The sequence below is a fragment of the Aulonocara sp. 'chitande type north' Nkhata Bay genome, linkage group LG7 (assembly GCF_057382095.1).
Source record: "Aulonocara sp. 'chitande type north' Nkhata Bay isolate Kocher_YH1m ecotype deep benthic linkage group LG7, A_spYH_male_GT1.1, whole genome shotgun sequence".
In the NCBI taxonomy this organism is placed as follows: Eukaryota; Metazoa; Chordata; class Actinopteri; order Cichliformes; family Cichlidae; genus Aulonocara; species Aulonocara sp. 'chitande type north' Nkhata Bay.
The window spans coordinates 56,329,909-56,355,613 of record NC_141350.1 but is presented as its reverse complement, the minus strand read 5'-3'; the positions used below and the strand labels follow the sequence as shown (position 1 = coordinate 56,355,613).

The following is a 25,705-nucleotide window of genomic DNA, read 5'->3' as shown; positions in this document are numbered from 1 at the left end:
ACACTTACTAAAGAGCTGGCTTCGGGGGTTGAAGCGTATTCAGAACAACGGCAGGGACAGGGCATCACCTTGTTATATTCTGCACTTGATGACAACTTGTGCAACTGCCCTGGAGTTGCCCTTAACCCTTTCATGCATGAAGTATGACAACCTCAATCAGGATTTTTTTCTTAAGAATTTGTATTCATCTTTAGGGATGTAAAGATGAATAAAATACTTTAAAAACAAAATCCTGATTGATTGTCATAATTCATGCATGACAGGGTTAAATAACAATAATTACAATGAAACACGTCATACATCTATAGTAACATTAAACGACCAGTGGGTGGCAGGGTATGGAGTGAGACATCAGTGTCCAATATAGTGGTTTATGTGCAAGTATACCATCAACACTGACGGAAATACAAGAAAACAGCCTTTGAATAGCTGTCCATTTGTTTGAATAGCTGTCCATTTGTTTGAATAACTGTCCATTTGTTGAACAACATAATTATATCCACTGTTGCCCAAATTTTTAAAGCTGCTTTGTTCCACTATAAGGTGTAATACCACCTGCTATGTCTACTTTGCTAATTCTGTTTATTCCAGCTTCTTTTATACTCAAAGTACTGAACTATAGAACATTTTCTTTCATGGTGCTCATGAAACATATGGCTGTTCATCTGTTCCAGTTAGTATTTCATTTAGTCCTAAATCCATATTTCCTGTTTTATGTTTCGGCCTGTAATATGTACTCTCACTGATTTTGGATTGATGTCTTTTTCTTTTTTTTAATGGCACATTCATCATATTCTAGCTTTGTTACTAAATGAAAACCTTGTGGTTACTAAGATTATTAGAGCCTCTAGAAATGACTATTTGATTTTGGATTATGAAATGACTGTGGACTGCTGATTTTTATAGGTGAAAGAATGACGAATAACCATAAATTCATTATATCACTATTCTGTGTTTATGTGTTCAACTTTCATAAATCAACTTTGCCAACAAAAAACACTTCTTTAGTGTTTTGGACAGCTAATGTGAGCATTATTTCTTCTTACTTGAACAAGAAGTCTGTAAAAACCTCGTGTCCCAAAAATTCATTTACCTTTATTTAATTTTGTATTTGTATTTGTTTATTACTTATATTGATTAACTTCATGCAGTTGTAAAGTATACACCCCTCTGTTTCCATCTATTCACTCCCACTTATACGATTCAGGGTCGAGGGGTGCTGGAAGATATTCATAACAGTCATATCCTTTTGAAATATCCCGTCGTTCCAAATTTTACCCACTGGGTTCACATCTTATTTCATAGTAAAATAAAAAAATAGAACAATGAAAAAACGATGAAAATATTTTTTTAAAAAACGAACGATATCGATACTTTGCCTCTATATTTGAGGCATGCGCATATTTCTGTTTAATAAAAGAGAACCAAGAAGAGGTGTGAAAGGAACAAGAAGACGAAGAAGAAACAATTTTCATCGTCACTTCCTATCCAGACCTGGTCGGGTCACGTGATGTGGTATTAGCTCGATGACTCTGCTATGTTTATCGTTTGCGGAAACGTTGAAGAAATGTTGATTTTCACGCTTTTATCAGTTTACTGTCATCGGGGGATGCCGCGCGGCTGCTCAGAGACTCGTTTTTGTCGGCGCTGCCCGAAGAGTTTGACTTCGAAAACGGACGCTGTAGGCCTACACGTCACGTGACCAGCATGCGGCGGAGCGTTTGATAAAAAGATGGCGTGAGCGCGACGGAGCGGATAGGACAACAAGCCCCGAACTGCTGAGCGCTGCCGATCGCGAGCCGCAGCGGCCGTTCAACCACCAGGTGAGCATATCGGCGTGGGAACGCTTCGTTTTAACGCTAGCTCAACTTCTTCGCGAGGAAAATGTAAAAATTACGGTGTTGCGCTGATTGTTGAAGAATAAATTCCAAGTTCTCGATTTGAAGATAGCGGGTAGCTGGTCTGAACGCTCCTTGTTGCTAATGTTAGCTAGCAAAAGCCGCGACACAGTGGGGGAGAGTACAGTGAGTATCAAAACAATGTGAGGGGTCGATAGCATGTTTCTTTTTTTTTCGTTAGCTGTGGTGCAGGAGAGTAGGAGTGGTAGCCTGCTGGAAATAGTCGAAGTTGGTATTTTTTAAAACTCACTTAGTGCTGAAAAAACTTGCTAACGTCATTTATCAGCAACTCGTTATCAACTTCAAGGAGCGCCGACGTAACAAGCTAGCTAGAGGTCTCTAATACGGTGTAGTGGAATCAAAGTATCCGTGATAGTTAGACCAGTGAGAGATAAAGTAAACCTGGAGAAAACAAACATTTCCAGGAGCGAGAATCTACAGTAGGATAAATGGACTGACATATGGACGTAAGCAAGTATCCGTGGTTACCATTAATAACATTGAGCCATAACGGCTGTAAGCTTTCTTTCTGAATTTTGTACGTGGTTGAACTTGGCATTAGGTTAGCCTCTGTCAGTTTGAGAGTATTTCACCTTTCTGACTTGTCACTGAAATACTGAATATGAAACTGGTTTTCAGTTTCAGCAGCTTAGCTTTCGGTTAGTGAGCAAGCTAGCGTAGCTTAGCTGTGTCACCCTGATCTAAGCAGGCCAGTTTAGCTTGTACAACATTCTGAAAAACCACGCAGTGGCTGTTGCAGACTGGTGTTTATCTTATATATGTATTCTTTGAGCTTATATAATATTTTAGCATATACGATATTATTGTCTGCATAAATAATAAGGCTATGAACCACCCGAGCTAACGAGGAAGGAGAACCTCTGATGAGAGCAGGAAGTTATAAGAGGGCATTGCAAACACGTGTCTTGTTTTGGGTCACTTTGGAACAAGTCTTTGTATCACACGGGTGTGTAGAAGTTGCTATAGTACTCGACTAGCTTTAATTCTCGTGTTGTTAATCCTACCAACGACTGAATTAAAGTATATCGAGTCAGAGTTTACAAGAATTGTTCATCATTAATTTGCTTGTTTCGATCCTGCAAGAGTTGAGGAGAGTTTAAACATCCAAACAGCTTATATTTGATTGAAACAGTATTTGCGGATTTAAGTTTAGCATCAAAAGTTTGTTGTTTCATGCTGAGTGTGAAATATTTATTTTTCATTGGAAAGCGTAGCTTTGAATTTTGTTTTACACTGATTGTTTTGTACCCCACGTGTGCTTTACATGTGGGTCTTGATATTTGTGGTTTACATTACTCTTTTGGGTTTCCTTTGTAAGCTGTCCCCATTGTATGTCTATGTCTGGTTACTGTAAATGACATGTAAGAATGAGGATTGATTATTACTGGTCTGCTTTTGATGGCAACGTTTGATTGTATTTGTTTAAGCAGAGCTCAGTTTTTCTAATTCATCTGAATCTGAACTAGAGACTAAAATGAGCTTTAAATGGGTAAAAGATGTAACCTTATGAGGCTACACATGTTGCTTGACGTGGAAAGTTTTCATTTGGCTGAAAATAGCATTCACTTTTAAATTCACAGTTGAGTTTCATGGTTGCACAGAGTGAATAGTTTCTTTTGCATCCCAGGGAAGGGTGTCTCTCTGTGTTGGAGAATTTTTAGGGCTGCGGATGAAGACAAGTTATACTAACAATTAGTCTTTGTTTGTATTGGCTGATTACACACTGTAAAAAATGCAGATGACACGTACCTAACACATGACAAAAAGGTCTTCGGATTACTTGTTTTTAGAGGGATTCGTATTAGGCTGGGAATGTTCCCACTTGAGAGGCTGGAAACATTTTTTTGTTGATTTCCCCTTTGGTTCATTATAACACAATTAACAAAATGGCTGCTGATGTTCTATCCACTCCGTGTTAACTTCTGAGTGTGATTTCCATCATACCATCATTATTGGACCTGTAGATAATCAACACTCTAAATGGAAGATGTTTCCATAAGGTTATATTAACGTTTGTCTTGCAGATGGATCCCGGACAGGATTTACTTCTCGCCGCTCTCAGTGAGAGTGGAATTTGCCCAAATGATATTGGCTTATTTGATGTTGATTCTCAGGATGTTGCACAGCCCTCTACAACCCAGCAAGTAAGATGATCCTTAGTTTTTGTTCTTATGGAGAAATTACTGTTTATACATCTGTATATATGTTAATGTTATCATTTGCTTTCCTACAGTCTATCTCCATCAGTGCCCTGGATGTTGGTGTTGGTGTGGGGACAGAGTCAGTAGAAGTTGTTCGACCTGAACATCCTGCTGCAGTCCCCATTGTTACCATCAGGGTGAGATTACAGAACAATATGTTCCTCTTGTTTTAGTTAACTCTGGTATTTTGCAGTTTATGTTTTGCGGTGTGAATTCAAATGTACTATCTTTATTTTTTTACCAGCACAAACCTCAGCCATCAACCACCACGTTTGTCTTAAATCAGCTGAATCAGTTGCCTCCACTGGGAGCTGTTGTGACCAAACAGCCTGCTATTAACCCTGTCAAGCATACCATAACTGTCACCAAGGTGGTTCATGTGGCGAATTCAACCCTGCGAAGTTCACTAGCCCCCTCTTCCACAAGTATTCCCCCTTCAGCATCCACAGTAGTGCCTTCTAACAGAGATCAGGTGAGTTTATGCAGCTCATATTTTCAGTGGGTAAATAGTTTAGTCAGTGGAAAAGCATTTTACTTGGTTATGGTAATCATTCTAATCTCAGCAGATTCAGTTGAAAGACCTCCTTCGGCCCAACAGTGTGAAGAGCACTGGTCTAAAGGGCAACAGTCTGATAGAGCTCATGAAGCTCAAGCCTCCACCTGATATTGCTCCACCAGTAGCAACGGCCACAGGCCCAGGTGAGTTATCATGTGTTCTTGTAAATATGTATTGTAAACATTTCGACTAATACTTAACACAGCAGGCCGCATAAATAAATCATTTCAGGTTCTTCAAATCATGTCATAGATGGTAATGGTCTATTTCTTACAGTGTTACTGAATGTGGTTGTAGCAAAAACTTATTAAGCACTTGTTCATAAGTAACTTATATCAAAGGCATTATCAGAGAAAGACATGGTACCCAAATGGTCCTGAATAGAAATAGAATCGTCCCATTCCTGTTTCCATGCGAACAGCCAAAAAGACTAACACATTAGACAGTCATGTTGTTCTGCTGACGTGTGCGTACATTAGAGGATTATGACAGTTAAAAGTGTGTGGTGGCAAGCATGTCTTTTCATTGTCATTATTAATGCAATGGGGAAAAAGTCAATTTTATGGTTGGCCTAATTTATCAATAACACGAATTAGCATGGCTTTTTTCCAGTGCTCTGGTGGGAGGAACCAGAGATGCTCGTTGTGTTGCCAGTCTGGAGTTTCTTAGTTGAGTTAAAGCTGTTGTGTTGTAGAAATGCTGCTTTAAAAAAAAAAAGAAGTAAAAAAACAAATAATTTTTTTTTTTTTTTAAACTTAGTTTGACTAGGAAATCTATGCATGCATTTTGATGTCCCCTGACCACTGAAATTGAATATATGTTTCTCTTCCAGTATATTTAGATAGGGATTTCCAACAGTAAGCATGTCTTTGGACTGTGGGAGGAAGCGGATTTACCTACCTAATGACTTTTTTATATTATCCTAAATGACTCCTAGTAGGGCTGCTGTTAACATTATTTACCAGCATTGTCATCACTTTATTGGTAGGTTAATAAAACATAGGAAAGGGGGAGGGGCAAATAATAACTTTAGAGCCTGAGTTTACGTCATAGTTAAAAGTTTTAGTCTATGAATTGAAATGACTAAAACATGAGAAAAACACATTCTGCATTTACGAAGTTGAAAACTGATATTTTATTTGAATACATGTGTTCATATAAATATAAGAACTTTATATTTGAAGTTTTTGCTGATTAACATTCAGTCTGCCGGTAGTTTTCTGACCTATTATTTTTGCTATTGTTATACTATTGAAAAGTATTAATAAACATAGGTAAGTGGTGATGGGGTTTTGATCTAGTTTTCATTCATCATTCATATTTCGGATGGGTTTATCATGAGTCTGTATTAAGTCTTAAGTTTAATTTTCCAACTCCATGCCACAGCTGTGACGTTTTAATTATTCTGTTGATAAGAATCATTAAGCTCACCTCAATCCCAGAGAGCTAAAATGATCTTTAAAGTTGTAGTTGGTTGAAGCGGTTGTAACTGGTTTAAATCCTGGCTGAGCTCATCCAGAGCTGAACATTTTCTTTTTGCATCTCATGAGACAGATGTTTACCTGGAAAATAAAACAATATGCTAACAATATGCTGTTTATTTGTTGTGCTAACTATTATAGTTTAGCAGAGACATCTTTCTGATTCTTAAGCATTGCCTCAAAAATGACAAGTCATCCATGGGGCATTGACCATATCAGTAACAGTTTAATGGCGTGTTGGTGTTTTAGGTGACTTGAACAATGGAATCAAGAGAGAAGTTTTGGGTAAAGATGCTGCCAGGATCTGGATTCATGATGACATTAAACTACAAACTTTTCCACATTCTCTGGTAAGTGTTATAATATTAAAGGTGGACAGTTGTGGTTTTTTCATGTTTTTAATTTTTCTTTATAGAGTAGATATAAGTGATTCTAAATAGTTCTTTTTGGTCTTGCTTGGCCTTGGCGTACAATTTTAAAAGCAGAATATTGCTTACACATGACTCTATACAGAAACCTCCAGTGGTGAAGGAAGAGGATGAGCCTGAGGAGGAAGAGGAGGATGAGCTGGGTCATGCTGAGACTTATGCAGAGTACATGCCACAGAAATGTAAGTACTACTGTTTTAAATCAAAGAATCAGAGTTTCATCAATAATGAGGCATTTTGTCACAAAGCAAGGAGCTCAAGGCCAATGAACTAGACTGTGGAGTAACAGCAGTGTCAGCATCACCCTTAATCAATACTGCTCCATCAAATCAAACAAGAAGCAGCCGCCTGCTGCTGCTGCTGCTTCCTTCTTCCTCTGACCACTTGGTTTTGTCACTGCAGTAAAGGTTGGCCTGAGGCACCCAGATCCTGTTGTAGAGACCAGTTCTCTGTCCAGTGTGAGCCCTCCTGATGTGTGGTACAGACTGACCATCCCAGAGGAAGTCATTGATAGGGGCTGCCTCTCTGCGTTGCAGCTGGAAGCTATTACATATGCAGCTCAGGTAATCACTGGAAACTGACTGACTATACAGTAACTTTCTTTCTTTTATTCATAATAAAAAAAAAAAAAGACTTAAAAAATGCATCTGTGGTTGGTTGTTCCACTTTAACTCTTCTGTTGTTGTTTCACCAAAACTTGCTATTTGAAAACGGCGTATAATATTTAATGTGATGATCTTCTGTTCTTCTGCGATTGTTGTTTAGGTATTTTTGTTTTTGCGGAGTTCTTTGCTATTCCCTATCTTGAAAAATAAAATTTCTTATCTCACTGTACCACAGCAACATGAGACATTCCTCCCAAATGGTGATCGAGCGGCTTATTTGATTGGCGATGGAGCTGGTGTGGGGAAAGGCAGGACAATTGCAGGGATCATCTATGAGAATTACCTCCTGGGCAGGAAGAGGTCACTATGGTAAGTTCTAATATTCGCCACAGTCGTTGACAGATGATTGACTGACCGTAAAATAAAACCTAAACATGTCCTCTGTATAATATTTTGTGTTTTATTGTCTTCTCTTAAGGTTTAGTGTCTCAAATGATTTGAAGTATGACGCTGAAAGGGATTTAAGAGACATTGGAGCCAAGAACATCCAGGTTCATTCCCTCAACAAGGTAAAACACTTTTATGATGTACACAATAATGTCAAGTGTTTACTCACTCGTATGACATTACACTTTTCTGTTTTTCAGTTCAAATATGGCAAAATCTCTTCAAAGCACAATGGAAGTGTGAAGAAAGGTGTCATCTTTGCCACCTACTCCTCTTTGATAGGAGAGAGTCAGTCAGGAGGGAAATATAAGACCAGATTTGAGCAGCTTCTCCACTGGTGTGGCGAAGACTTTGATGGAGTCGTATCCTTTCAGAAGTGTTTCTTTTTTTCTTTTTTTTTTAAATGCATACAAAAGGTTGATTAGACCATTTTTGTTTTCATGTAACCACGAGTATGATTAGTTATATGTAAAATGATATAAATAAGATAAATATAAGGGGTTTCCTTAACAAAGTGTCCTTTAGATCGTCTATGATGAGTGTCATAAAGCCAAAAACGTTTGTCCAATTGGCTCCTCCAAGCCTACAAAAACTGGGCTTGCAGTGTTGGAGCTGCAGAACAAGCTCCCAAAGGCTCGGGTTGTGTATGCAAGTGCTACAGGTTTGTTAACAACACAAACATAATTTGATCCATGAATAAATTGGCAGTCTTAAATCCTACTATTATGCATCTTTGTAAACATTAAATATTGTAACAAAAAAAATTCCTATGTAGGTGCCTCTGAACCACGAAACATGGCCTACATGAACCGGTTGGGCATATGGGGACACAAAACACCCTTCAGAGAATTTGGGGACTTTATCCAAGCTGTTGAGCGCAGGTAAGCCTTTCAAGTTGCAGAAGAAGCCATAGACTTGAAAGACAAAGTTCCCAAAAGTCATTAAGAAGTCTGATATTGGAATCAAGGTCATGAGGGGTCTCTCTGAAAAATTTGCTAAATGATTAATGAGGGCTGTGCGGTATGATGAAATATATCGGATGGCGAAAGTAAAACATCTATTGTTTCATATTAGACGCTATCGTTTGTTTCGTGGTGTCGCAAAATACATTGTTTACTGCAGTATTTTATTTATTTTTTTATTTTTTTCTTCATCGTTTGGATGGTCACCACGTGGATGCAGACACAAAGAAATACCAACATGGCGAGTGAAGTTGAGGCAGAACCAGGTTGCTCCAAACAGAAGGACCTGTCAAAGCAAATCAAGGGCCATATTCCTAAATGAGGGGCTTATGAAAAGTCTGACACGGACCAGAAAACTGTACTATGCAAATTATGCTGCAAACTGGTCCCCACCACAGACAAAATGCACTCATTTGCAAAGCATGTGTTAAAGCTATTGCTGGAAAAAGGTAGCAGCACCACGAATTTATTTCACCAGCTGAAAAGTCATTCACTGGGAAACGAAGACTGTTTTCAACTTGGCATGTCATTGTCTCCCTGCACACCAAAGAAAACGTTAAATAAATCGGTTGTGATACCTGTGACTGTTCTTGGTCAGTTTTTATAGTCACTGTCTACACTGTTATTTCTGTAATTTGAGGTTGTCACATTATTATTATTTTTTAATATATACGTTATAAGCACAAAGGAGGACATTTTTAATTTCCGCTGTTTTATTTTGTGTCCTGAATTCTATGGCACTATATGGTTGAAAATAACATTTGTATATCATGTATCGTGATATAGCCGAAAAATGTCGCCATATTAGATTTTCCTCATATCGCCCAGCCCTGTGATTAATTTTGTATGTGTGGGGTTTTTTTTTTTTTTTCCACTAAGTGCTTGCTTTGATACAAGGAGGGGAAAAAAATTAAGGATAAAGTTACATGAGCTAACATTCGAAAAAGGGTGCTAGCTAATAGCTTTTCTACTTTTCCACTGGCTGCTTCATACTTCATAGAAGCCTCTTGTAGGTCATAACATGCACGTCATTTTTGCATACATTTTCCTCTCAATTCCAGAGGTGTTGGTGCCATGGAGATTGTAGCTATGGACATGAAGCTGAGAGGGATGTACATTGCAAGACAGCTGAGTTTTACAGGTGTGACTTTCAAGATCGACGAGGTTCCCCTGACTCAGAAATATATCAATATGTACAACAAATCTGTTAGACTGGTGAGCATCTACCTCTTCATCACTTTAATTCTTCCGTTTGTGCTTGCACTATTTTATTTCAACTTTGTCTCCTGCTTCTTCCAGTGGGTGAGGGCACGGGAAAGGTTCCAGCAGGCTGCAAACCTCATGGATGCAGAGCAACGCATGAAGAAGTCCATGTGGGGTCAGTTTTGGTCTGCCCACCAAAGGTTCTTTAAGTATCTCTGCATTGCCTCCAAAGTCCACCGAGTAGTTCAGCTGGCCAGAGAAGAGGTTCAGAATGGAAAGGTAAAACAGTTTTTGAAGTGTGATTAACAGTGATGTTGTTGCCCTCACTAACTGGTTAAACAAATTCATATATCAATATATTTGATATGTAGGGTGTGTCAGCTGAAGCAAGTTTCTGCAGGGGCGTGGACTTTAACCTGCAAGGAAATAAGGCTGCATGTGATAGCTAAAGTCGGGCACACTTGGCAAATTAATCTGACGTGCGAGTGTGTGCATGTTTGCATGCGTTGCTGTGTATGCCACAAAGTGCTACACATAGCGGAATTTAAAACTCCCACACAATCTGAATTTGGGTAGTTGTGTTTGTGTGGCTGTTGAGATCTGTTGAAACAAATAGTGACTTGAAGCAGTAACTGTCAATTGTAGGTTTACTCCACAATAAAAGCACAACTGTGCATCCTGTGATTGTCATTGACAATATGAAAGACACCTGAATGAATAGATGATTGAGCCAGCTCCTGCTCTTAAAGGACCCATCAGTAGCCAAATGGGAGAACATGACCGAATCTCCAATTCAGTTGTTAAGTGATGAAGCGATGAACCATACCAGTTGACAGGGAAAACTTTTATCCTAAAAAAAAAAAATCCGCTTGAGGCCCTTGACATAGCAAAATGTAATACTTATAACTAGCTAAAGGCGTTTTGGTAACACTCTTAGTTATTACAAGGTAATTATTATTATTACCTATTATTATGGGCGATTGTGGGCGATCGTGGCTCAAGAGTTAGGAGTTCACCTTGTAATCGGAAGGTTGCCGGTTCGAGCCCCGGCTTGGACAGTCTCGGTCGTTGTGTCCTTGGGCAAGACACTTCACCCGTTGCCTACTGGTGGTGGTCAGAGGGCCCGGTGGCGCCAGTGTCCGGCAGCCTCGCCTCTGTCAGTGCGCCCCAGGGTGGCTGTGGCTACAATGTAGCTTGCCATCACCAGTGTGTGAATGTGTGTGTGAATGGGTGGATGACTGGATATGTAAAGCGCTTTGGGGTCCTTAGGGACTAGTAAAGCGCTATATAAATACAGGCCATTTACCATTTACCATTATTACAAGGTAGTTATTGCAAACAGAACTCACAAATTTGTTTGGTCATATTGGATCTTATCGAGCTGCTTACTATTCTGTTTTGTTTTAGCCGTACCAAAGGAATTTCCCATCTTTGGGATAAATAAAGTATTATCTTATCCTTAAGCATACATTGTTTTGCTATACACGTAGACATACTGAGGATGTTTTTATCATGCGTTTAGTTTTTTACTTTCACAGCTTATAAAATGTAGCTGTGGATTATTTCCCTTGTTGTTAGTGCATCCCACCAGACTGCAACTTTTTAAGTGTTTTCAGTTTTTGCCAGGGGATGGAATTGAATTGTTTTCCCCTCTGCTGTGGGGTACTAAAATGCACTATGTCTTTATGGCAGCTAAACAGAGAAGTGAATAGAGTTGGGTGTAATTGGAATTGGGAATAACATTAGGGACCAAAGCCCTGGCCACAAACTTTAATAGTGATTTGAAATATAAAGTTGTGCAATTCTGATCATTTGTCTCCTAAATAAGAGAACAAATAAGCTAACCAGTTTTTACCTTTACAGTGTGTGGTGATTGGCCTTCAGTCCACTGGTGAAGCAAGAACACTGGAGGCCTTGGAGGAAGGAGGGGGAGAACTCAATGACTTTGTTTCAACTGCAAAGTACGGACTGACTTAAAATGACAGTTTTGTGACAGTGTGAACATAGTTTTGTGTCTTTATCATGACAATAATGCGATTAAAATGTTTCTGTTGTAGAGGTGTGCTACAGTCCTTGATTGAAAAGCACTTCCCAGCTCCAGACAGACAGAAGCTTTACAGCCTGCTGGGTATCGACCTCTCAGCAAAGAAGACCCCCTCTCCCAGTGACACAGCAGTAGAACAAGAACAGAAGGGCAAGAAGAGGAAAGGTTAAAAAAAAAAAAAAAATCATAAAAACATTAATGATCCCCTTAAACTCAGCTCAGCAAAAAGATGGCTCGTGTAAATCAAATTGTGCTTTTACATCATTCTTATTTCGTTCTGCTTCTCCAGGTTCAGAGGTTAAAAAGCAGCAGAAAAAACGTCCCCGGAAGCATGGGGGTCTGTCGGGTACGAGTTCAGATGAGAGCCAGTCAGAGGAGTCGGACAGAGACTGTGACAGTGATGACAGCTTCAAATCAGTCAGCTCAGCAGACGAAGATGATGATTTCAACCCATTCAGAGAAGAGTCTGACGATGACGATGGTGAGGATACTAGGGGAGCCTGGATGTAAATTAAAGCATTTCAAAGTGAATTGGAGCAAATCAGTATTTTTTTATTTATTTTTTTCCTCCTTCTAGATCCATGGCTTAACAGGAAGGAACCAAAGAAAGGGAAGGAGAAGAAGAAGAAAAAGAGGAGAAAGAGTATTGATCCAGACTCGATTCAAAGTGCCTTGTTGGCCTCGGGGCTGTGCTCCACTAGGCCTACTTTCACTGCCTCAGTTAATCCCCCCAGCACGCCTGCCACAGGTAAGCATGTTCCAGCATGGCAAGATAAACTTATATTACCCTGACTGAGCTTTTTGGAGGTTAATGAATACTGTGTCTTTCCTTGTTCATCAGTCAAGTCAGACAGTCAGGAAAGCTGCCTAACAAGTCAGGACTCAGTGGAACTTGCCCAGAAAATGAAGAAAGAGCTGCTTGAAAAACTGGAGGATCTGGCAGAGGATCTGCCTCCCAACACTCTGGATGAGCTCATAGATGATTTGGGAGGACCTGAAAATGTAGCTGAGGTAAAAATAATTGTTGTATGTAGGCTGGACTTCCACTTCCCCTGTTCACCCACCCCACCAGTTTTTAAGTTTGATTGTCCTGTATGAATTTTAACTTTGCGGATTCTTTAATTGTGCTTCAGATGACTGGCCGTAAAGGTCGCGTGGTCAGCAACGATGATGGGACCATCACTTATGAATCTCGCTCTGAGCTGGACGTCCCTGTGGAAATACTCAATCTCACTGAGAAGCAGAGGTTCATGGATGGAGAGAAGGTAAAGTAAAAATTTTTTTTTTTTGTATATGTGTGTATGTGTGTGTGTATATATAGATAGATAGATAGATAGATATATAGATATATAAAATTTAGTTTTAATCCTTTGGGTTTGTTTGCTTTCACCACCTTCCTAGCATATAACCAATTTCAATATGCAGTTAAACTGTACTGCTGTAGGCCTGCTGTAGAATTGAACCAACAGGGTTCAAAGCTGTGGCTTGTAGTTGACTGACATGTGTCTATAAATACAGACGTCACAGCTGCTAATTGCACTTTTGTGTCTGGAGTGTAACGTTCACTCATCTGTTCCTTCAACCAGAACATAGCCATCATTTCAGAAGCAGCAAGCTCGGGTATATCCCTGCAGGCTGACCGTCGAGTGAAGAACCAGCGGCGGAGAGTCCACATGACACTAGAGCTGCCGTGGAGCGCAGACAGGGCTATACAGCAGTTTGGTCAGTAGATGTTACTCCTCTGTACTCTCAGTACATGATTTTTCTTTGGTTTCCTTCTCCTGTGTTAGACTGCACCCTGTTAATAAAAAAAGAATAATAAAAAGGTATGTAACAAAATTGATGTTCTATTCTCAAACACAGGGAGAACCCACAGATCAAACCAGGTCACAGCTCCAGAATATGTCTTCCTCATATCGGAGCTTGCAGGAGAGCAAAGATTTGCATCCATTGTTGCCAAAAGACTAGAAAGCCTGGTGAGGATGCTTATTTCTTATTTCTCTTAAGTCTTGTAGAGACTTTTCCTCTTCATATGTGGACTTCATTTGTGTTCATTCTTTGTAACAGGGTGCTCTCACTCATGGTGACAGAAGAGCAACAGAAACTCGGGATCTGAGTAGATTCAATTTTGACAACAAAGTAAGAACATCAAGCACTTCTCTGAGAGGATGTCTTATGGTTTTTAGGGCAGTGACTCACTCATACTCTCCCACAGTATGGCAGAAACGCTCTGGAAATTGTGATGAAGTCAATCGTAAAGCTTGATACTCCATTAGTGTCTCCACCCTCGGACTTTAAAGGGGATTTCTTCAAAGGTATGACTCACACACTGTTAACCACGGACAGGAGTTATTTCCTGCATTTCTGCAGGCTTGTTGTGTTTGCTGCGCATGTAGTTCATACTGTAGATGTTGCTATGTTTGTTGTATACCTTTCTGTTTTTTTGTTTTTTTTTAATCAATTACTTGCACATATGGTTATTGTCTTTTTTTTTTTTTTTTTTTTTTTTTTTTCTCTGTTTTCTACAGAAATTCAAATTGGATTAGTAGGCGTTGGCCTCATAAATGTGGAGGACAGATCTGGCACACTATCACTAGACAAAGGTGACTAGAAACTGGGGAATTTCAAGGAAAATCTCTTGTTTTTACTTCTTGGGAACCTTTAAATAACCACGTGCCTTGTTACTGTTGCAGACTACAACAACATGGGGAAGTTCCTGAATCGTATTTTGGGCATGGAGGTCCATCAGCAGAATGCTTTGTTTCAGTACTTTTCTGACACGCTTGCAGCGGTGATTCAGGAAGCAAAGAAGAATGGCAAATATGACATGGGCATTCTCGGTAAGATTTTTCAACTGCTTTTACAAACACATAAGCAAGGCTGGGCCAAAGGATGGCCTTTGTAATAAATTATTAAGTGTTTTATTCTTTCTTGGAGATTGAATGTTACTGTTGTTTCATTTTAATCATTCAATGCATTTATTTCTGTCCTCTGTTGTTAGATCTGGGCTCGGGTGATGAAAAAGTAAAGAAGGTGGACTGCAGGAAATTTCTAACACCTGGCTACACTACATCAGGGCATGTTGAACTCTACACTGTAAGTTCATATATGCATATGCTCTAGTCAGAGATTTGCATGATTAGTTGGTTCAGCTATAGACTATGTATGAGGACGAGACGTGGTACTGAATAAGTCCTTTTTTTTCTTTTTTTTTTTCTTTTTTTTAAATCTTACTTTGGGGCAAGGTTGGTGAACCTTTTAACTGGTAATTCTATACATTGAGTTTTGATATTCCAGTGGGGGGGGGGAAGGGAGGGATATTTAACCTCCCCCCCTTTTTTTTTTTTTTTTTTTTTTTTTTTTTTTGTGTGTGTGTGTGTGTGTGTGTGTGTGAGATACGCTCAGTCTTGACTTTTTTTTTTTTAAAGTGTTTTCTTACTTTTAGACTTGTTATTTTGTATGCCATTTATAATGTTGTGTCATAGCAAATATGCCCCTAACTTTATGTGTCTTCATTCACAGGTAAGTGTTGAAAGGGGAATGTCCTGGGAAGAAGCCACACACGCTTGGGCAGACCAGAATGGAGCCGATGATGGTTTCTATGTGCAGGTATGGAAGTGCTAACTCTTGTGTGTCTGAATTGGGGGGTTCATTCCTTATTGATCACATTTCATTCCTTATTGATTTTTTTTTTTTTTTTTTTTTGCTCAAATAGCTGAACCTCTTTCTGTGAGTTAGCCTCTAGATTGTAATAAAGTGTAGTTAACTCTTACATGTGTGTGTGAATGCAGAGCAGTGACATATGACGTACATGTCTGTGGTTGATTTTCAGATGAGGAACAACAAAAAAACGGCCATCCTTGTCAAAGAGGTGAACACTAAGAAGAGGCTGTTCTTGGTGTACAGGCCCAACACCGGCCGGCAGGTCAAACTGGAGACGTACGCAGACCTCAAGAAGAAATTTAAAAAGGTTAGATGACACTCTTTCATTTAAACTGTGACAAGAAGAAGACAGAATATTTTTTTGTGAATCGTATGTGTTTTGCCCTCCCTGTATTAGGTCTTGTCAGAAGATGCCAAGCAGCACTGGACTGACCAGTACAAGTCTTCAGAAAAAATCTGCTCACACGCATATTGGTATGTGCACTTCAGATTTGCATGGTGCTTACTTTGCTTACTGTATTCCAATCCCACATTTGTTGATGACAGAAACTACTTCTCAGAGCACCAAATGCAGATTAATTTGGCAATGAAAATGGTGCCAGTACTTAATGAGAGGACATAAGCAGCTTCAACCTTTGATGCTTCCATTGCTCTGTGGTCTTTTTTTTTTTTTTTGTAAACCTGTTTGTGTTTTTCTGTTGTCAGGCGCGGTAACTGCAAGAAGGCGTCAGTGGGTCTACAGTGTGAAGTTGGTCTTCGGTGCAGGAGGTACTACGTTTTGTGTGGATCAGTGCTCAGTGTTTGGAATGAGCTGGAGGAAGTGCTCACCCCGGTCAGTGGAACCAATGTAAAGGTGCAGATTGTCCGGCTGAGAACCGAAGATGGGCAGAGGATAGTCGGTAAGTTAAGTGACTGCTGTACTAAAGGAGAAGTTCATATTTTGGAAACTAGTCTCATTTCTTGGTAGAGCTGGCGTCTCAGCGAAACTCCTGGTTTTATGTTTTGTGCCTTATTATTTAACAGACAAACATGTAACATGGTGTCTACAGATGTGTAGACACCGGGCTTATGCTCAGACCTTTTTTAAAATTTCTGTGTTGTTTTTAATGCAGGACTGATCATTCCGGCGAACTGTGTGTCTCCGTTAATTAACAAGCTCTCAACATCGGACCAGTGTCAGCAGCTGGCTGTGCAGGAGCAGCAGAAACGGCAGCAGCTTCACCCTCAGAGTCTGAGCCACACACACCACACATAGTTTAGGGGCTTTAATCCCCATCTCTACCCCTCAAGTTCACATCCCTCCCTGAAGGGATCTCTCTACACTGCAGGCTCCAGGACCTTCTGCACAACCCTCATTGTTCCTGAGGGTCAGAGGTGTGGTACCAAGCTGTGGTGACACTCGGATGTAAAGCAGTGGTTGTATAGAGAAATTTTCTTTTTTCTTCTTCCCTTTCCCTCCCCCCCAACCCCCAAAATTTGTAATCTCCAGAGACTCTTCCTTTCACCTGGAGATATTTGACAGGTGATGTATTTTCCTCTGACATTCAGAGTGAGAAGATTTGTGACTTTAAGAGAGCATGTTGATCTGAGTTATCCACTCCTCACTGATACTTTACCCTGTTTTACCCCAGAACCACCTCAGTATGAAACAAAGACTTTTTGTGGGTCTGGACCAAAAGTAGATGAAGCAAAATCTGTTTTTTCAGAGTCAGAGGAAAGTCACAGATGGGCATATAGTGCTTAACTACAATCACATATTAATGTATGCTAGAGACTCATTATATTAGATATTACCCAGCACTACCTGCAGCGTAAGAGTTCTTGTTTTTTTCTGAAGTAGAAAAAGTGATGCAGTTTACTGCAGGAAACCTTTTGCTTTTGGGGGGGGGGGGCTTCTGATGCACTGTATCTGGCATATTTGCTCATGAGACGGTAAAAACCAAATATTCTTATTGTCAGGTTCCACTTCCTTCTAAAATCAGGCCAATTTCTGTTTTTGCTCATCTGTTTTTCACACAGGTCTCAGATTCCTTAAAGTTTCTTTGTTTGTTTTAATGTTTAACTTGAACATTTTGTTCCTCTTTGTCCATGTTGGAACTTGATCAGCCAGTTGTTTGTGAACGTGCATTTGCCTGAGTACTTGGAGCTACAGCAGTTGGTCACCTTCACAAAGAAATGATTTGGTTATTTTTGCATCAGCTATCCTCTGAGTTCTATATACATAGGGTGTTAAAATGTTAGAGATGATGAATATTAAGCAAACTGGGGAACTAGGTACAATAAATACAATTTAGTGTTTATTAAAGTATTGAAACATTTAATAAATGGTTTATGGCCTTTATTGTAGCTACAAACAGATGGTGTTAAGAGTTTATCTCCTCATGTGAGGGCCTTTAACATTACTATACAGTGTTTCCCTTTACTATCAGAGGATTTAAGGGGCAGGTGGTGATAAAATGCAGAGACCATAAATTACTGCAAAGTGCAGTATAGACTCACACTGCACTGAAATGAAACAAAGCACATCAATTAGGCAACTGTAATGATTGTTTCAGTGTCGTCATTTGTTCAGACGTGGCAGCATTTGAATGCTCACAAGAAGAAATATCATAGACAAAAGTGCTAAATAATTAAAGCTACATTACAGTGCTGTGAATCAGTTGTTAAATGTTTACTTGATGCTTAAAAAAATTTTTGGCAATAGAAAAAATTTAGGTCATAGTTTGGGGTCGAGGGAAAACTATTTAATATTGTACTCCTTTCCAATCCATTACAACAGTTTTATTTCTTGACTTGGTCTTTAGCGGGCTGCTATTAAAACAGAGAAAATGGCAAAAAAAATGATTAGTTTTTAAAAAGATAAAGGGTTCCTGAAAAATTGTGAAATGCATGTTGTTGACAACAGCCTTTTTCATGTGTGCGTATGTTCAAGGTTTCACAGCAGTCTGCATCACTGTCCTTCTCAGTGTTTTTTTTTTTTTTTTTTTTTTTTCTTCTATTACTTTGATTTTTTTATTTTTTTTTTGGTAAATGTAAATCTGCTCAGGGGTTAAACTCATACGAAGACCCAAACACAAGAGTTTTACAGTGTATTGCAAATGCATGATTAGAACTCAGTGGTCCTTGGACATCTTTGCTCAGTACAGTTGCTCTGTGTGTGTTTAGCTGTATTTACAGCTCGTATGTGTCAAACATCCAAACATGGTTCTCCAGTTTCTCTGCTTTCTTGTAATTAAGGTCTGTTTGTTGTACAGTCCACTTTTTCTGTTGAGCCTGTACCACCTCAGTCATATGTTGTGTGATGCTCGACCTGCCCTGGAAGGGTCAGAGCAAAGTCTGGATACGTGAGCTGTCCCAGTGGTGATAATTAAACAGAGGATGTGTTTGATTCCTAAACCTGTGGAGTGGTTACTGTTAGGTGGAACAAGAACAAATCTTTGTATCATTTGTACAGTTTGTAAAATGAGTCAAACTGAAATTGTTCATGCATCCTTTTTTTAAATTTTTTTTTTTTTTTTTTTTTTTTTTTATGGTGGAGGGAGAACTTATTCGTTAGAGCTTGCTCTCTAATTGGAAGTCTCATTTTAACTTGAATGTGCACCATGTACAGACCAACAACTCATGTTATTTTATCTTTTGGGCTGGTGGCTGACTTGGAAACATTGTTTTGTTTTTGTTTTTTTCCTGTTTTTGTTTTGTTTTTTAAAATGCTGTCAAAATGTCACGGCAGATTTAGCTCATCTGAAGTTGAAACACTTGAAGGACTTAAATGTTTTTTCCTTTCATTATTGCACGAGTTGCACTACTGACAAGAGTTGTACAAAAGTTCAAAATTACCTGTATATGACTGAGTGCAATGCTCAATAAAGCTTGGTATACTTCTACATTGTTGTGTGTTGTAATACTGAAAAGCTACTGCATTACATTATAGAATTCTCCAGATATGCAGACTACAGTTACAGATGACTGGACTTGAGTTCTTCCAGAAACATCAGTTAATCGTTTATCAAAAAACAGCAACTAGCAATATGAGATGACAAGTGTGGTATGCTTGTTTTTTGTTTTTAATGTAGGCACTCTATTTTATTATTAAAGGCAGTAATGCAACTCTTAAAAATATTCCTATGAAAAGTAAAAACACTGCATGTGAGAATGCTGCGAGGTGCTTACTCTGTATTTATTTATTTATTTAGGTACTTTAACTACACTGAGAGCTGTACTTTATAAGTGCAGAAAAATCATTATGCATGCATATTAAACGTGTAAGGTGTATATGAGCATTTATAGCTCTATTACTTTAGGTGTTGCTAATAAACTGGCAACTAAGTATATAATGCCATTACATATAATTCCCACACACATAAGTTAATACAAAGTGCATTAAACACGAAAGCATGGTGAAATACTCTCAGAAAGGCCGTTACGGTGTTTTTATGGAGCAATTCTCCAGCTCCTTAAAATGTCAGACTAATTATTTTTTTGTAAAATAATAATTTAAAAAAATCCATAAAAACTGCTGTCTTCTAAACCTCAAGCTTTATATGGTGGTTTTATTGATGAGCTCCCGCTGCTTGCATTGCGCCAAGATTGCAATTACCAAAATTAGGAACGTTTATTTTGAAATGATTTAACGCTAAACAGTTCATTTTTCACCCTGTTATGTGCGCCTTCGTTTTTTGGGGGGAGTGGGGGGGCAGAGTGGGCAGGGGTCCGGGTCATGACCCTGAGAGCCACGATTGGACCACACTTTTGCCTTTGTGTGTCCAACCATGTGGCCAAGAGTACTGATGGGACATGAAGAACTGAAATGACTCCTGAGCACATTTTTGAAAAACTGAAGATAACCAAGTCTCCGAAATAAGAGCGCCTGCTTCCAACTCCAGTTACTTTTCTTTTTAGGTAAAAGCAGACTGCTATCAGTAGTAATGGATACGACCCCTCAGACAAAGACAGGTACGCTGGTTTTCTTTCATACTTTATCTTAAAAAAAAAAAAAGAAAAAAATATATATATTAAAAAAAATGAGTGAGTATAAAGTTTAACCTCAAATACATGTATCCACGTCTGGTTGCCTATTCTACTTTAAAAGTCTAGTTTCTCCTTCATAATGTTGTGTAAAAAATTACGTTTAAAACATCTAAACACATATCACGTTTAAACACTTTTTGTTAAAAAAAAAAGTATTTTAAAAGTGTCGTTAAAGTAAACTCGGGATAAAGGTTGGCAAATGTGCTTAAAATGCGTGTTAAAGCGTGCGCGAATTTGGTCGCTTTGTGGTGAAATGTGCTTCTTTTAACCGTTTTCTTGATAATCCGCAGTGGATAGTAGCAATGTTAAAAAGCACAGTGGGTGTCAATATAAAGTGACGGCCATATTTGCCGGTGCCGCTGTTGTAAACAAAAAGTGAGAGACAGACGCTTCACTGAATTTCGGGTCATTTTTATTTCTTTAATTTACAATGTCTTTGGGAATGTCTTACAAACCCAATGTCCATCAGCACATTCCGGGAACTTCTGGGAACCAGGGTAAGGAAAAAACGGCGGAGAAAATCAAAGTATCCGTCTGTTAAATCGAGTGTTAAATTCGGGGTCTCGGAGAATACCTGGAGAAAGACCGTGTCTGTAGTTTTTGTCCAGTTATATATATAGGGTCAGATCCTGGGAGCTAGGCTAATTCATATCCGCCATTATTACTAATGTAAAAGAGCGCCATCCGCGATACAAGTCGGCGGAGAAACACGGTGGGGATGTGAAAGGAGTCGGCGGCGGTTCCTACAGTGTCGATATCCGTCGTCCGGGGTCGCGGTCCCGCCGGGTGGGTGCCGTTACACGGTGACAAAAATGTATCACTTATGTCTTCTTGAGCCAGCCTTGTTCCGTTTCCTCCATGATGCTCCTCGGTCGGAGCTGCCGATTGATCTGCCTCGAATTTTTTTTATGTCTCTTCGAGGACATCTCGTGTTGGAGGTTGAATATTACAAGCGAACAAAGCGACAGGGGAGCGGTGATTATGGAGGTGCATGTGCGTGGATGGAAGTGTTCAGATCCCCCAGTTTCTTTATGTTACCAGCCAAAACGTAAAACAATACAAAAAATCAATCTGCTCAAAGTAAAGGTATGTGTTATATAGAGAAATGTATGGAAGAGTAGTGGGAAGAGTTAAGAATTAAAAGAAAGAAGGAGAAGGAAAAAATAACAATAGGAATTGTCGTTCCAATTCAAGCTAATGGTTGTGTACAGATTGCTATGTGGGTATTTGGTAAAATTGTAATTCAAAAATTCTATTAGTAACAAGTGAAATAATTTCTATTTTTAGCACATGAATAAAGTGCAAAAAAATGATTTTTCCCCCCCCTAACAGACATTCTCTTATGAGATTGTTAATATTGATATTTCAGTGCTTTTGCAACATTTTACCCATTTTACTTCTACTTGCTTTACTTTAGTCCAGAGGTAATGAGTCCAGATAAAGGTTGCCTGATACATCTAAAGGTCAATCCTCCTAAATTTCATCACCTCTCCATTTTCATAAGACTCTTGGCATACCAAAGATGATATCACCTATGTCCAACAACAATTTTTAAGTAGTTTTTATGGCTTCATAAGCTGCTGATTAGCTTTATCTTTAATAGGACTGACAATTTTTTTAGTAGGTTTATATTAATCTACTGTACTGTAGTCTTAAACCACCCCTCATTTCTTTATATTTTGCTAGGGAAATGGGAAATGGATGTAGAGATTTATTGAATCATGTGCAAACATACATGGGAATACAGTATATAATGCAAAAAGAGAGTTTATATAATTCCAACAATCTCGAAAGTTGAAGCTTTGTTCTTCAACACAGCCTTAACTCTCATAGGAACTAGGAACATAGGAACACTGCTTCAGAGTAAGGGGAGGTCAGACTGACTGTGTTCCAGTAAATGTTTTTGTATCCAGGTATGCTAGAGCATACCTGGATACAAAAACATTTCCCAAACATACTTACTCCAGTATGTTTGGGAACATTATCATGGTGAAAAATGAAACGCTTGCATAGTGGATCAAAATCTGATTGTACTTTTCTCCGTTCACAATCCATTAATTTTGACAAGAGCCCCAACATCACTGGCTAAAGTGCATCCCCAAACCATGACAGAGCTTTCATCCTGTTTTATAGATGGCTGTAGTGCTCTCCTGACCTTCTCGGTACACAAACTAAAAATTTGAACGCCCTGTTGCTGGTGATTTTCAGCCCAGTTCTTGTGTAACTTGGCATACTTGAGCCTTTTTCCCCAGTTTCCCTTCCTTAAGAACAGCTTCTTGACAGCTACGCTTCAGCTGAGCCTGTTTCTGATGAGGCTTTGGTGAATAGTAGGTGGATCACCTGAAGGGCCAGATGCATCTCTCCTGTGACAGATTTTTTTTCTCCTTTTTCTTAAACATATGACATTCAGATAAGATAACCCAGGCCTAAAGATAGCTCTTTAGGCCTTTGCTCCTCTTTTGTCCTCCAAGTTCTCCATATTGGTGTAAATATACTCTATTATACCTGACAAACTGTGTTATTGTTGGCATTTTTCATAGTCATCTAAAGATGTTTACTTCTGCAGCAGGCTGCTGGTAAAAAAGCGCCTCAAGACAGAATTTAAATTGGTTCTTTGCTAAGTCCTCTGTCATGTAGTAACAAAACTCCTTGATAATCTAAGTTTTGTGCCTTTTTTCAAGCTTGAGTGATTCATAGATCAGTGTTAGGTGGCTTTACAAAGAAAAAGAACATTCCTTTGAAGGTGATCAGGTACAAGGACTGGACTGAACTTTAAACAACCTTCATTGTTCAAGATGACTTTCAAAAATGATAAAGTCTGTCTTCTTGGAAGAAAAGTATAAAGATTCACTGGTATACTCATCTCTTTTCTTCATGTCTGAGGTCACTAAATGGGTGGTTTGATAAAGGTTTTGAGTGTGATGACAGTAACAAGCACTGCTGCTGCTGAAACTAGAAAATCACTTCACCCCGCCTGGGCTCACTTTCTTGCGGCGTTGTACTTTTAATGTTTTCTGTGTATGTGTGTTTGTGTGTTTGTGTGTGTGTGTGTCAGAGAGGAGATACTACACCTGTGAGAAGAATAATTGCTGCTTGTGGTGAATGCTGTAGTATATTTAATTCGCACACATGTTCCTAAAAACCTTTTACAGTATATGCATCTTTTCTTTAACTGTAATGTGAAACATATGCACTGTCAAGCCCTGCACCATCAGCATCACCTCCCTGCTGTTTCCCACACCACAAACACTGAAGAGCTTCCTTTGTGAAACTGCTGACTATAAGAAAAAAAAAAGCCTGCTTTACTGCTCTGATAATACAATTTCCATTAAAAAAAATATCTTTAATGGCAAACAGTTTCTATTTGTAGTGCCTTTTAACCTTACAGGTTCTCTAAAGTGCTTTAAAAGTTGAGCAGTTGGTTGGTTTCGAATATATTTGATTTGTCTGTCTATTTTGATTTTGACAGGAGTTGTTTTTGAATTGTCCACAGTTGCAAACCTTCAGTCTCCCTCAGCAGCTAACCTGGCCACGCTGCAGTCCTACAGGCCCCTTCTGAGTGACTACGGACCTCCTTCTCTGGGATTTTCACAGGTAACTACTAAACTCACTGCATACCCCAGCTCGTAAAGGCAAAACCAAACAAACATACTTTTCCAGTTTTTACATTTCCTTCATTGCCATGGAAGATACAAGATTGTTGTTTGTTGAGTTTTATTTGTGCAAAACTGGAGAACATTGGCCTAATTACTTCATATTCATATCAACTTTACAGTCCAGGTTTCAACATAAGTCATATTTGTATATTAAAATTGCATTTACAGTCCGTCAAACCACCCATATGATGAAAAGCAGTGTTTTTACCTGTTTATATCCAGTGGTGGTCTTTTACACAGCAGCAGCACAACTGAATCAAGAAGTGGTGATTCCTTAGAGATTTTAAGCAGGGCTGCTTATGTCACTCTTATAGTGACATGAAATACCTCTGTGTCTGCTGTAGTGTTGGGACATTATGAAGGTCAATTTTAGACACTACTCTCCACCCCGGACTCCACAGGTCCTAATTTTTGGTATCAAACTGTACCAAGTATCAAACTGTACTGTGTTGATAAGGCTCCATTTTGCATATCAGAAACCAGTTTAAATGTATTGAACCTGACTGATTTTTGCTTTAACTTCAGGGCTCTACTGGCAGCCAAGTGCCTCAGAACAAATATGCAGAGCTGCTGGCCATCATTGAAGAGCTCGGAAAGGAGATCAGACCCACATACGCTGGAAGTAAGAGTGCAATGGAGCGACTGAAAAGAGGTAACCTTGATATGCAGAGCAATACAAAAGCAGCATGCAAGCATTAACATTTCTCAGACTAAATGTGTATTTGTTTTTCTTCAAAGGAATAATCCATGCCAGGGGGCTGGTGCGTGAATGCTTGGCTGAGACTGAGAGGAATGCAAGGTCCTAGCTAAAAACGCCCATTCCTCCCTGCAAGAACTACCTTTCATGAGGAGAAAAAATAACTTGCATGGCGTTTCCTTTGCAAGGAGGAAGTAAATGAACAAAGGATGGAACAGCAAGCTCCTCAAGAGAGAGAGAGAAAAAAAAAGAAATACAGTAATGCAATTTGTGACTCCTGAGAGCTCTGGAGGATAATTTCAATCATGTGTGGGTTACTGGAACTAAAATGAGAGATATCATGTGTTTGTTTGTTTGTTTGTTTTTTTGTTTTTTTTTATGCCCCATTTTTTTGGATCATAGTTTTGACTTCATATTTAAAGCATTGGTTTATGCATGCAAATGGGCCCATAGGTTAATTGTAGACACTGCATGGAGTATACAGGTGTAGATGGGGAGGACTTTTTCTTTGAATTTTTTTTAAACTTTGGGTTTTTTTGGTAGTGGTTGGTCTGATTTTCAGACCCCTTTAACACCTAGCTAAGTAAGGGAGGGACAGAGACGTGCCAAATGCATCGGTTGATTCGTGTTGAGGTTGGTTTTGGTATTAAAGGGAGGGAAAAAAAGGAAAATGCTGTTAACTTGCATCTTTGTATGTATTTATTACTCAGTGTAATAAATTGTATTTTCAATATAGTTGTCAACATGATTCATTGTACGTATTCAAAGTACATTACTTTTTCCCATGTACACATGGTTCAAGAGACTACTGGTAT

The 25,705-nt window shown here is 39.0% G+C and overlaps 2 protein-coding genes across 8 annotated transcripts; both read left to right on the top strand.

Annotated features, from left to right (window-relative positions):
* The first annotated feature begins 1,495 nt into the window (after positions 1-1,495).
* On the top strand, positions 1,496-19,393 carry sbno1 (strawberry notch homolog 1 (Drosophila)). Of its 4 annotated transcripts, none has more exons than XM_086301492.1 (33): positions 1,496-1,823; positions 3,944-4,063; positions 4,153-4,257; positions 4,365-4,592; positions 4,684-4,819; positions 6,407-6,507; positions 6,671-6,767; positions 6,988-7,148; positions 7,426-7,559; positions 7,669-7,759; positions 7,838-7,999; positions 8,163-8,298; positions 8,413-8,518; positions 9,661-9,814; positions 9,899-10,081; positions 11,666-11,763; positions 11,860-12,011; positions 12,136-12,327; positions 12,424-12,594; positions 12,688-12,857; positions 12,980-13,111; positions 13,433-13,568; positions 13,710-13,822; positions 13,914-13,985; positions 14,062-14,161; positions 14,375-14,449; positions 14,540-14,686; positions 14,848-14,942; positions 15,369-15,455; positions 15,679-15,816; positions 15,907-15,983; positions 16,215-16,408; positions 16,622-19,393. In XM_086301492.1, exons 2-33 carry the CDS (start codon positions 3,944-3,946, stop codon positions 16,762-16,764), a joined length of 4,206 nt encoding a protein of 1,401 aa, XP_086157618.1. In that variant the 5' UTR covers positions 1,496-1,823; the 3' UTR covers positions 16,765-19,393. The 4 variants fall into 4 exon arrangements, with proteins under 4 accessions (XP_086157618.1, XP_086157616.1, XP_086157615.1 ...); XM_086301490.1 differs by lacking the exon at positions 1,496-1,823 and adding an exon at positions 1,861-2,024 and having other exon boundaries at positions 4,687-4,819; XM_086301489.1 differs by lacking the exon at positions 1,496-1,823 and adding an exon at positions 1,861-2,024.
* Positions 19,394-20,238: 845 nt separating this feature from the next.
* Positions 20,239-25,609, top strand: cdk2ap1 (cyclin dependent kinase 2 associated protein 1). Of its 4 annotated transcripts, none has more exons than XM_086301487.1 (4): positions 20,239-20,462; positions 24,007-24,131; positions 24,719-24,845; positions 24,932-25,608. In XM_086301487.1, exons 1-4 carry the CDS (start codon positions 20,435-20,437, stop codon positions 24,997-24,999), a joined length of 348 nt encoding a protein of 115 aa, XP_086157613.1. In that variant the 5' UTR covers positions 20,239-20,434; the 3' UTR covers positions 25,000-25,608. The 4 variants fall into 4 exon arrangements, with proteins under 4 accessions (XP_086157613.1, XP_086157614.1, XP_086157611.1 ...); XM_086301488.1 differs by having other exon boundaries at positions 20,242-20,462; positions 24,031-24,131; XM_086301485.1 differs by lacking the exon at positions 20,239-20,462 and adding an exon at positions 20,849-21,034 and having other exon boundaries at positions 24,932-25,609.
* Positions 25,610-25,705: the final 96 nt, after the last annotated feature.

Coding starts and splice junctions, on each gene's coding strand:
- sbno1 (XM_086301489.1), top strand. CDS start 1,983: ATGTTAGCTAGCAAAAGCCGCGACACAGTGGGGGAGAGTACA. Junction 4,064..4,152: donor AGCCCTCTACAACCCAGCAA/GTAAGATGATCC, acceptor GCTTTCCTACAG/TCTATCTCCATCAGTGCCCT. Junction 14,943..15,368: donor GGCATGTTGAACTCTACACT/GTAAGTTCATAT, acceptor CTTCATTCACAG/GTAAGTGTTGAAAGGGGAAT.
- cdk2ap1 (XM_086301485.1), top strand. CDS start 20,968: ATGTCTTTGGGAATGTCTTACAAACCCAATGTCCATCAGCACATTCCG. Junction 21,035..24,006: donor GGGAACTTCTGGGAACCAGG/GTAAGGAAAAAA, acceptor TGATTTTGACAG/GAGTTGTTTTTGAATTGTCC. Junction 24,846..24,931: donor AATGGAGCGACTGAAAAGAG/GTAACCTTGATA, acceptor TTTTCTTCAAAG/GAATAATCCATGCCAGGGGG.